This window comes from Nyctibius grandis, chromosome 9, assembly GCF_013368605.1.
Source record: "Nyctibius grandis isolate bNycGra1 chromosome 9, bNycGra1.pri, whole genome shotgun sequence".
Taxonomy (NCBI): domain Eukaryota; kingdom Metazoa; phylum Chordata; class Aves; order Nyctibiiformes; family Nyctibiidae; genus Nyctibius; species Nyctibius grandis.
In genome coordinates, this window is record NC_090666.1 from 12,171,443 (window position 1) to 12,183,813 (window position 12,371).

General features: G+C 35.0%; 1 protein-coding gene across 2 annotated transcripts in view; it reads left to right on the top strand.

The window, feature by feature from the left end:
- CWC22 (CWC22 spliceosome associated protein homolog) overlaps window positions 1-12,371 on the top strand; it is a 36,161-nt gene that overhangs the window by 13,935 nt on the left and 9,855 nt on the right. For both annotated transcript variants that reach the window (XM_068407475.1, XM_068407476.1), the window contains exon 15: window positions 11,828-11,905. In XM_068407475.1, coding sequence (XP_068263576.1) covers window positions 11,828-11,905 — 78 coding nt within the window. The remainder of the gene's footprint in view (window positions 1-11,827; window positions 11,906-12,371) is intronic.

A 12,371-nucleotide genomic window follows, 5' to 3' on the forward strand; every position in this document is an offset into this window, starting at 1 on the left:
TTTCTTATCTAATTCTTTAATTCTGTGCATGAAATGCAATACTAAGCATGCATGGGATTATGATTCTCAGTGAAGAATAACCTGAAGAATTCTAAAGAGGAAAAAATCCTGTTTTCCAGCAAATCAATTCAGCTATAAAAAAAATAGAACAATTTAGAATAGATGTGCTGGATCATACAATGGAGATATAACTTGCATAACACTGTTAGGTAATTGTTCAGAGAACTACTCAGCTGTTGGTATTTAATATCGTTGCAGTCTCTGTCAACTACTAAGTATGCTGTGGGCAAGATCTACTTAGAAAAAGTAAATTTAATGGGAGAAGAAAAAAAATAAACCCAAAAAACAATGCATTAGTCAGAGTCTTAGGTGTGTAAAAAAAAAAAAAAAGTAGATTTTTTTTCACCACTTTATTTGGTATTTTTGAGATTTGACATAATATTTGCTGCTAGGTTATTTTCTTTTGCCTTCTGTGAATCCTTTGCTTGCTGCAAATAAAAATAACCAACATACACAAATGAATGTGTTACTTTTCATATACTTTATGGGGTGCTAATTTACTGAATATGAATCTTTTTATATTACATAATCCTGTGAAGGGCTTTATTTCTGTCTCAGCTTTCAGAAACTTTGTTTCCCCTATCAATCACAAATTAAAAATACATTAATGTTACTGTATGCAAAAATAAATGTGCAAACATTTTTTTTTCCTGCTGCACTGCAGACACAAATATTGTTACTTCTAATTTTGTAGGAAAGCTCTTGGAGTAACTCCCAGGTCTAGTTTTGAGACTTAAAGTGTGGGTAAATTGAATATATATGGAACTGTTGGGAATCAATTAAGTGTAACGCTAATTTAGAGTACAGTAGCTTTGTGACCAGCAGCACTGTAATTTCTGAAATGTTTCCACTGACTTTCATGTCTCTTTAGAGAACAAATGATTGAAGGAGACAAAATAAGATATCCCACTATCTGTCTAGTCAAGTCTCTAGACAATATTACTTTGTTCCCTTAACATCTCATTCCAACAGATGCTTTCCTATCACTTTGTGCTTTGGAAAATGTGTAAAATTCAGTAAGCATCACAGTTTTTAATATTAAAATTTATATCATTCTTTGAAAACTACTAACGTTTAGATGAATAAGAATGTATGAATTTGAATATTACAGTTTGTGGTGCTTAGATAAGTTATTTTGGTTAGCACACCACCCTATTAAAAAAAGAAGAATCTGAAGTGATGTAGTTATGATTCAGCTGTAATTGCTATGAACGAGATGATTTTAGAATAAATGCAGAAGTGTTATTTTTGGCATTGTGTGTGTGTGTGCAAGTATATATCTAAAGAGATAAAAATTAGTATCAACCTATGATTCAGTACTAGTTGTAGGAATTACTACAATTTAAGATTCAAAACTGCTGTAAAACTGCACCTTATCACAAGACATCTTCTTTGTGCTGATTTCTTTTTTTCCCTAATCATCATCATTACTTTTCACTTCACCTTAATCAAAGAAGTGAGAGCTTTGACTTGCTCGTTGTATAGAGTATAGCTCCTAAGGAGTGTTTGTGGGGCCAAAAAGGGGAAAAAAAAAAAAAAAAAAGAGGTTTCCTGATCAGTGTGAGAGCAGAAAGAGCAACCAGATATAGACAATAAAATTATTCAAGGATTTATGGGGCTCGAGTCTGTCCACGTGGATAAAAAACTGCGTACACTTAGCAGGAAATATCTAGTTAAATTAACTGCCAGTTTCTAAAACAAGGAAAGTCATCTTTTATTCTTTCAAGTTAGTATCTTCTGATTGAAGCCTTTAGCAAATTGATTCCCACTGCCTTAATTATTAAAACAAACCACAGGATTATTTTTTTAGCAATAAAGCACGTTTTTGGTCTGTTTTACTGAAAGCTTCAGCAACCTGTATTGCAGGATGATATGTCTTTATTTATAATTTCTTTGCACCTTATGATTCAAAGCTTTAACCAATCTTGAGAAATTCCTGAGATGTTTGCTGAACTCTTGGGTGAATCTTCAAAGTTTGTTTGTTTGTAAGCAAATTGCAATTTAGATCCACGTGTAGGAGAGGTGATAATGTCATGGCTGGTTGTTTCTTACTGAGAAGACTTTCTAGGTAAGAGCTCATTCTCTATGCCAACTCCCGCTAGGAATGGCGGTTATCACTAGAGTGACTGAAGTACTATGTAAAGCAGTTTCTATTCCTTAAAAATCAAATGAAACTTAAAATTCTCATTGCAAAATTTTTTGTTCAAAATAAGTCTAATTTTACAGTGACTTCATGTTTTCTTTCTGGAAGGCTTTACTTAATAAAATCAGCTTTCTTTAATTCTGTCATTAAGACTGTTTTTTCTACAGGTTTTGAGCAGTGAATTGTCAATTAAATCTAAAAACTGATAAGGTTATTCAAAACATGAAGACAGACATGAACAACAGTTTTGAGACTTAATACAGTCTTAACGACTTTATTGCAGGTTAATTATTCCAGAAATCTTTATGTACAGAGATTTTTTTTGCATGACTTAGCAGGGCTGAGTTCAGGAATATATTTAGCAGTTTTTATCAGTGGTTGAATTATCAGATTATCGTGTCACGTTAACTGCTGTGCAACACAAGTGTTTGTATGCTTAATACCAGTAATGGATCTGTTGCACAGCTCTGACTTGCAGAAAGAGGATTAAGGTTCAAATGGATCATTTACGGAACAGAACAACATAATACTGCTTTTTGGCATTGCACTTCAGTACTGGGTGCTGAGGGGAATGTCGTTAGTTTTTTGTGTTTTTTTTTATATATTTACGAGCATAAAACTGTTGTGTTCTGACTTGAGATGAACACATTTTTCATTTTGCCATGAACTGAAATGCTGCTTTTTCAGAAGTGAGTGATGCTGTTAAATAGAAATATCCATCTTCCATTTCCCGTCGGATTTACATGCAGTTATTTTTCAGTCTCCAGCTGTATATTCTCCTTCCTCAAAATACTCACTTACTTCCATCTCCTCAGGATTTATTTTTTTCCCACACCCCCTTTTTGGGTGAAAAGTTTCTCTATTACAGTGTCCTATTTTTCTTTCTCTATAAAACACGTTTTTTTCCACAGTTTTGTTGTCTGGGTTCACAAGCTCTGTTTTCATTTCCAGCTTTCCGGTTTTTCTTTTTCCTTGATTCTTCTCATTAATTTATTTTTGCTTCAGGATTTGGAAATATAGTATCTACTTCTTGTTACCTGGACCTCGTCTTTAAACTGGCCTCCTGATTACACTTGTTCTGTTTCTTGCCCTTTTTAATCCTTTTTTGGATGACTCCAGAATGTTCAACATTGTTCAACATTGTCATCTTATGAAAGGGCCCTTCTTTAGTCATAAAAATTACATCTTCTAAAATGAATCCTTTCTTTCTAAAATGAATTAGAAATGTATCATTTTCTTCTCTATTTTATCAATCTTTGATAGATGTAAGCAGTGTGCTTTCTTGTTTCTCTGTCTTTTTTTCTAACCTTTCAGATTTCTTCTGTCTGTATCCTTTTTTGGCATGTCATAGTTACCTTAAATGAGGAAAGTGTTACTCCGTGGTTTTACATTGCCTGTTTAATATAAATGTCCAGAAGCCATTTTGAAACTTTTTTTGTAACAAATTTTCTTCCCGATCCTCTTTCATGCTGTCTTCCATATTACAGATTTTCAGGATCCCCCTGTGCACAATGTTTTGTAGATCCTCTCTTGTTCTTCCACTGTTTTTCTTAAAAAAAGAAAAAATCTTGTAAATTTTCTCAGTTATATTATGAGAATTTTTCGTAAATCTATTACTAAAAGCCTGTTCAAGTTAATTGTTTTTCCCATTACTCCATTTCTTACGACTTCAGCAGATTAAATGGTATTGCTGTATTCCTGCTTCTAATTTTTTTTTATTATCCCCTCCGCCCTCTTTGTTTCTGACCTCTTTGCTGAATTCTTGTCCAGGTATGAAAACCTTCTAAATTTTACTTCTTTACTATTTCTTGTACTGACATCCATTCCCACTTGAGGAGTAGGTTCCAAGTGGACTCTTGCTGACCTCGCATGCCTCTGCTTCCTTTATTTCAGGTCTGTGATTGTTGTTACTGTAACTCGGATGTGAAGACAATTGTATGCATCTCCTGTGCATTGGGACTTTCTTGTTCCCTCACACTCTTCCATGCGGATTCTTAAGCTTTAACAAAGGGATTTATTGCTTATTTTGTTGATTTGATTCACTTTGGTATCTTAGTTCTGCTCTTCTGCATTAGGCAGTAGTGTTTAAGTATGTCAAATACTCAGAATTTAATTCTCACGTGATGGTTTCTGATCATTTTTTTAAGGAAAAAAGAAATTCAAATAGTTGAAATTCTTCCTTTTTGCAGTAAATTTAATAAGAGGAGGCTTGCTTTCCTTGCTGTTGTTTAGACCCAACAGAAGCCTGCAGATGAAAAGCTGAAACGCTTTATTGTAGTCTACTACAGCCTGTGAGAAGCTGTTCTAAACAAGCCTTGCAGTTGCTTCTTTGGGCATATGTTCAGTCTTGGCAGAGCACACTATTTCTCTTTTTTAAAAAGTACTGTTATAATTTGTGTTAAAGCTGCATTAATCCCATGCATTACTGAAGAAGAAAATGTAAATAAATTAAAACTGTAGTTAGAGGAGTATGGTATTACCAGTTATTCTGTCTCCTGAACTATGAGGAGAGTAAACAAGCAAGCTCAACTAAAATGTCAGAAATAGGCTGTTTACTTTATGCTTTCCCTTAGCAGAATTTTGTTGTCTCTGTTCTTGGAGGAGTATGTTTCTGTTTCTGATGTTTTTAGTTGAAAGAAAAGGACGTGAGAGTCCTAACAGTAATACAAATCTAGACAGGAGTGAAAGCTGCTTAGCTAGAGAATTGATCGTTCTTTAAGAAAACATGTATGAGGAATATAGGTTGCTTGCTTTTTTTTTTGCCTTTTTTTTTTTTTAGAATATGCTACTGCCTACAGAATAGTTATTTTTAAAAGGTTCTTATCATTCAAGCTGAGAGCAGAAAGGGAAATGTCTGTCCTTGTTGCCCAGTCTCCCTCAAGGGGAGGGGGGAGCAGAGATGACCAACCAAAAAAGCAACCAACCATATATTGTTCTTACTCTTTGCAAATGTGCCTAAAACAGATTGGCTTTTAGGCTTTTGTTCCTTCTTTGGGTTGTAAGGAGAACTAAACTTGTATACAGCCATGGTTGGAACTTTGCCAAATTAAATTAGGGCCTCTTGTGTAAGAATCTCTGCCCCTCAAATGCAGTTATCCCAGACAAAAGTAATGGGTCAAAGGATTTTTTTATTTTTTTTTTTTTACTTGAGAAAAGTTATTGTAGGCACAGCCTTCTTGGAAGAATTATGCATGCATTTGACACATCTTCATTTTTACAGGATGGTGTCACACTTGTTCAAAACAGTCCTAGTTGGAGGGGTGGGAGTGTCAGTGTCTCTTGTGCTATTTATGCATCGAGTCTTGAGGATAACAGAAGTACTTATTTTGACTTGACATTCAGTGAGAATGTAGTCCAGGAAACTGGTATAGAGTGGGATGGTCTAAAGCTGATAATTTTGTTCTGATCAAGTTGATGGTTTCTTAGGTTCATCAGTTCCCTTTGTTATTGTAGGGCATGGTGACTTACAGGTTTGGCAGCTGCACCGTGATTAGTTCACAGACTTGCTACTGCCTGTGAAAGGTGATCATACTCAACTAGGTTTCCTGTCTTTTGAAGCAGGACTTTTTGTGGGACTGAGATGCTGAATCAATGTGAATTTTCATAATTTATCAATTTAAAAAAAAAGTACATAGCAGTAACTCTGACAATGAGGTTAAAAGTATGTTTAATTTGAGTTCTGTTAATGCATAAACTTCCTTTATTTCCCTGCTTCTTTTGTTGTTAATATCTGGATAGTGCTATGGATACACCTTATTTTCAGAACCATATACTGTTTTAGCCTGGACTATCATAGCATTTAGTTCAGATTTTTCATTAAATTTAAACTGTAGTAATTTTCAAATACATTGCCTTAAATCTGCAAGTTCCATCAAAATCAGAATGATCTTATTCTCAAACTGTTCATCTGAACATCACCCCATCTCAAGGCCTTAGTTATCTTAGTTTCCAGATGTTTCAGTATGATAAATAACAGTAAAGAAGAATTTATTATATATTATGTAAAATATGATATGTAATTAATATAATTTTAAACATTTCTTAATTCTTTAAAAACATTGATAGCTGAATGTTTATAATATATTTGAAAACTTTTGAAAGAAGCTGGCCCTCAGCCTGGTTTCCTTTGTGTTGAAAAGGACTGTGTGTTCTTACAGCTGTTTCTTAATCCATGGGGCAGTAACTAGTCCCTGCCTCCAGGGCATAGTTTCTTAAAACTGCTTGGCCATCTTTTTATGACCTGTATGATCCTGGCAATACTTTTAACAGTCCATCAATTGACAGGGTGTGTATTCAGTACATAAGATACATAGCTTAGTTTATGTAGCTTGTGAATTATATCTTTAAAATGGAAATAATGTATTTGATGCCAGAGATGTGTAGATCACAAGTTGAAAAGTAATCTGAGGTCTGTTCCTCAGGAGTCTTCAAAAGGTGTTGAAGAAAGGAAGGAATTATTAGTGTTATCAGTAGCCTTGAGTTTGAGATGGGTCCATACTCCCACTAGAAATTTGACTTTGACATTTTTCAAGTCAAAGTGTTGATTTGTATACAGTGTTTAAGTTTTTACAAATTACATAGTATTTTTGACCTGGCTTTCACACATATAGAAGACTACAACATTAAAAAAAAAAAACCACCTGCTTCTGAATAATCTATAGTTAGGATATAAAATTTTGATAGACAAGTTCTTGCTTTTTCAGTGGCTTTAATTTGTGTAACATACAGTGCCGTTGACATCAGTGTAATTCCTGAAGATACAGAACATCAGGAAATGCAGATATAGGTGCAGAATCTGGATATTGAGTTAAAATTTGGAAGAACCCATTAGTGGAACTGGTTTACCCTCTTTCTGTCTCTCCAGTTAATAATGTAGATTACATATTTAAAAATGAAAATGGTTTCTAAATAGTTCAGTAGGTGTGAATGAACTAGTTGCTTTGGCTGACCTGAGATTTCTTTAATGACCTGAAAGATGGAACAGGGGTTACTCTTAATTGGCTTGTGGAACACACAAAGGGGCTGAGCTTTGACAGGAGAAATCATCTAAACATATAGATGGATTAATCAAAATATCACTTGAAATAATTAGTAATGGATTAAAAGAGGTCTTTTAAACCATACCTATATGGGATGAAGTCCCAGAAGCACAAGTTTTAAATAGTACTTCTTTAAATACATGATATCTATTAGATAAGACTATTTTAAGCATATGCTCATAACTTTTAATGAGTTTAAATTTTTCAGCTTACTGATCTTTTCTACCAGGAAATATTTTTTTTATCTAAGACTTAATTTTCAACTATCTTGAGTGCTTAAAGCTTAATTGTATTTTTTGGAAAATAGTCTGCAGTGTGGCAGGTGATATTTATTTTAAAATATTTCCAATAAGCATAAAAAATAAAGTTTTCTAAAATTGCGTATCTTTGTGACATTAAAGATAGTAATGAGGTAAAAATAGCCAGTTTCATTACATAATTGGGAAGCTCATTGCCTTTTCTGTGTATGTTGAGGTATATGTTGGTGTCTACAATATGAAGGTATAGAAGACATACAGAATTATGCTATATTTGTGTGTTACTGATAACAGGCGTTAGCTAGAACTCTGACTAGACTTTGATCTTCCAAACATGTATGTGCACATTTAACCTAAGCAGATGGAATTGCTCACATTACCTCAGCAGCATCACTTAATTTTAAGTTTTGCATGTGTAGCCTTCAGGTGGAAGGGAAGCAAATACTGTGGGGCTTTAATGTATTATTTCACCAGACTCGTGTGTGTGTGTGTGTTGCAGACTTGTAGCAGCATGATTAAAATTATATCTATCCTTATCCAGAGTCAATGATTCCTGAGTAAAATGTTGTGGGTCTGATCTGTGCAAGATTTTTTATGACCATATTCAGCTTTGAGCATACATTGCTCTAAAGAGAAAACAAGCTGAGTTAATAAATGCTAAATAACGGGACAGTAGAAGCTGAGAAAGACCATTAGCTGACCAAACACAGGACAGAACTGGAGACCACGCAGTAGCTGCCGAAAGCACTGCATGTAGTTTTGCCAAGAGGCCACCTGCTACTGAAACACCTTCCGTGCTTTGCCAGCCTTGGCTCTAAGTGGTAATTTGACAAATTCAATGAAGAGAAGGAGGAGAGATGCTGGAAAAAATAGGCAATGGTGACAGTTACACACATTAAAATATGCAGCAGTAGAGAAAGCTTTAAGGTGGTAAGCGGAAGTACAGTGCACTTCAGCTGAAGTAAAAGAGGAAAAAGGAAAAATGTGGCATCTGCAAAAGCAGTGGAAATATATAAAATGCAAGGCACTAATTCCACATAACTCCAGTTTCACATTGATTTAAACCAACCTATGTCCTTTACTAGGTTTGCTTCCAGCAAATCAATTCCTTTAGTTCCATGTACGATTGTAGAAACCAAGTGTTGACGTTGATAGTTTTATATTTTAGGAAGCTATGTTAGCTTACAGTGTGGGGATCTCATGATTGCTTCATCTTGTGTATGCGATGGATGGAACAGAGCTGTGTGGCTGGCAAGGGAGGGAAGATGGAAATCACATCGCTTCCAGCTAGGGAGGGGAGTGGGAGACCTCCTCTTGGAGGCACCCTGTGGGGAAGCTCTGAAATCCCAGTCTTAGCTGAATGCAAGTCTTAAAGAGAAGAAATGGCAAAAATTAAGGGAGTGAGAAAGCTGAGTTGCTCTAGCTCTCCTGTCTGCAGTGAACATAGTCTTTGTGTGAAGTTGAGAGCATATAGAGTGGGCAGGGTGTGCTTGTTTTTTAAAATGATAGAACTGGGGGAAAAGGCGAGTCCAACTTTCCTGTCTTTTCCTAGTTTACCTTTTAGTGTCTTTAAATGTATGATGATACTTGCCATGTTAGGTTGAGCCGTGGTCTGTCTAAACCATTATCCTGTTTGGATTAGAGCTAGTAGGAAATGTTTAGGCAGAACTGTAAGAAATGCAGTGTATTTAGAGGGAGCTTTCTCCTTATCTTCTGTCTTAGCAAATTTGGGAAGTGCCATTTTTTTCCATGATGCAACAATGAGTTAAAGATCTTTACAAAAGATCATTCACCATCTGTATGGGATGTCAGATATTTTCAAAGCGTTTTACTTTATGATTGGATAGCTTTCTTAACAAAGCTGAATAGTCACTTGTTGAGCATTATATGAAAACTATTGAACAACACAGTATATAAATCGCCTGTAGAAATGGGAAACAAATTCATTACATTCTTTAAATCAAGTGATGGACTAAAAAACACAGGCTCTTTCTTCCATAAATATCACCAGAATTGTTGTCATTGGGAGTACAGAAATGAGTTAACTAACCTTTAAAGCTATAAATGAAGCTAGAATTGCCATGTGAACTTGTTGCATCTGTCAAAAACTAATTAAATCCTTTTAAACTTTGTTAATTTTTAATCTGGAAAACAGTTACTCTAGACCTAACTTCGAGTTATTTTGATAACACTAGCAAGAATGTCTTTGTGGGCAAATCCATTTTCATGCGTGTGTTTATTCAAGATACCCTCCTAGAAATCATTGTAGTATTTAATTAAAATGTTAAAATATTTAATTACTGTAAACCACAGGGGATACCAGTGTTGTAATTGCATTTAAGATGAGGAAGAAAAGTAATTTGTTTTTCAAGTCTTGCTGACATTATTAGCAGTGGCATCAGCACTTTACCCTTTTTATTGTTTAAAAACTGATTAACTGCAGCATTACTGTAAAACAGAATAGTATAAAAAGTTAATATGCATTTTAATACATCACACTAACACAGTGTGACAGTGTTGAAAGGAATGCCTTTAAACACATCTGTAAGTTTGTTTGATACGTTCCTGCCTCGTTATTTGGAGGGGATATTTTTTTCTTGTTCAGCATCGTTAGCTTTTTATTTGTTTTGAGATTTTTGTGATGTGCAAAATGTTTCTTTTCAGAATGTGTGCTTGGAAGAATGGCACAAATAGGAGATTATGAAATCTCGTATATGTTACAGTAAACTGGTATAAGATAAAAAGAGGACAAAATGCTTGAAATTATCTAATATTTTTTATGGAAATGTTATTAGTGTAAAGATAAATAAAGATATACAACTGACAGCCAAAAACCTATTTGGGAATGTCATAAATTGGTTTATGCTATGGAGTTGGTCTTATGAGAAAATAATAATAAAGAAGTTAATGGGGAAAAACTGCAGTCCTGTTTAAATGCCGTGTATTTCGTGGCTGTTAATTTATATAAAAATGTTTGCTTTACTTAATTAATGTTTCAAAATATGCCCCAAACCAGATCATAGCTGAACTACAATCTGTAACTTACATCGTAGGTCAGAGGAATAAGTTTGTTATGTATGCTTACTTGTCTAGATCACTGCACTCAGCTGATGAAGGACTCCGGTCCTAGAGGTGAGGTACAAAGCAGAATCCACCCATGTGTCTTTCCCTCTGGTTCTTGAATTGGTGTGTGAAAGAATAGGAAGAGGTTGCTGCCAGAGGGTGATTCGATAATGATCTTGGGGTGATGGTATTGGGGATCAATGAGAAAGGGAGCTAGACAACCTCTATTCCAAAAAGACTGGGGCTAACTATTCTAGTTAGTTGGTGTCAATGGAAGGAAAGCATCTTCTGCGGGACTGCTGTAGCTGGTGCTTACATCCATGTCTTCACCATGGAGACAGGGTTAAATGAGAGGCAGGCTGTTGGTGATGGGGGATGCACAAAAGTTTTGGGAGGCTAATCTAGCTAGGCTTCCTCTGCTCCTTCCTAGCCAAGAAGGGGAGATGCGCTTCTAGAGGCTGATTCAGAACATGAGCCTAAACCAGCTTCTTTAGAAAAATTCCACTCACCCTCTTGATTATAGAGGAAGCCTAGGCATATCAACCTCCCAAGGTTGAGTTTAGTCGTTCTGAACATTGTGCTCGGGCCTCTCTGGTGAAGCAATTGCAGTGACACACTGCCTTCTGCTTGCTTACAGTAAGTGAAGCTTGTCATGCAAATGATGGCTGAATAATTAGAATGCTAGTATATACCCAAATCTACAGATATTTCTGATTTTGGAAATATGCTGCTAAGCACGCACACTGTATTTGAGTTTCCACATGGCCTGTCTGTAAGCCATTTTGATGTTTGGAAGTTGTGAAGAATCTTCATTTTCTATAAATGCAGGGGTTGGTGCTGGGTTTTTTTTTTTTAAAAAAAAAAACAAACCACAAAGCAAAAACCAAACCAAACAACAAACAAACAAAACCAAAACAAAAAAACATCCCTCAAAACCTGCCCTTTTTATCTTATACCTCCTTCTTGAACTGTGGTAAAGTCAGTTTGTAAATGAGTTTCAACCTGTTTTGTATGTTAACTGATAAATTTTAGCCTAAGCAAAAGAGGAAATTTGAATGGCAAAAGTTCATATTCATGCCCCAGATAATTTCTGAAACATGAGAAATTGAGAAAACTGCTGATATTGCCAGTGAAGTTTTATATAAATGCTCTTGTTTCACAGCTTGCATCCATGTAAGGCTTTCCTCAATATTTTGATAGTTAGTAATGATGTTTTTCTGCTGCTACAGTGAATTTACCTAGAGAATTTTTTTTCCTTAAACCAGAAAGAACTCTGCAATATGATACTTGATTGCTGTGCTCAGCAAAGAACATACGAGAAATTCTTTGGGTTACTGGCAGGGGTGAGTTCTATTTTCAGATTTTGCACTTTATGGTAAATAATTTTATGGGTTTACTCTATTTTTTGTGTGTCAAACTTAAGTTTTAACATATAAATAAAACTAATAGTGTTTTTTTCATTCTGAAAATGGTTATATTAGTTGATTGGTTTTATTAGTGGATTGAATTAACATTTTGATTGTAACAAGCATAGTGAATGCAGAATGAGAGGGCTCATTTTCTCTTTATGTTGTTGCTTTTTTTGCCTCCCTCTTTTCTCATTATGGTAGAACAATAAATCAGTGGCAAAGGAATGGTACTAAACAGAGGTAAAAGTATTATGAGCTACCAGAAAATATCCTTTTTACAGTGCTGAAGATTAATTTTGGAGACTCTTTTACCACTTTGTTCAAAGCTGCTTAATAGGTTTTATTTAGAGCACAAGGCTGCATACTTACTGTCCCGGGGTTGTGGGTGTGTGTTTGTTTT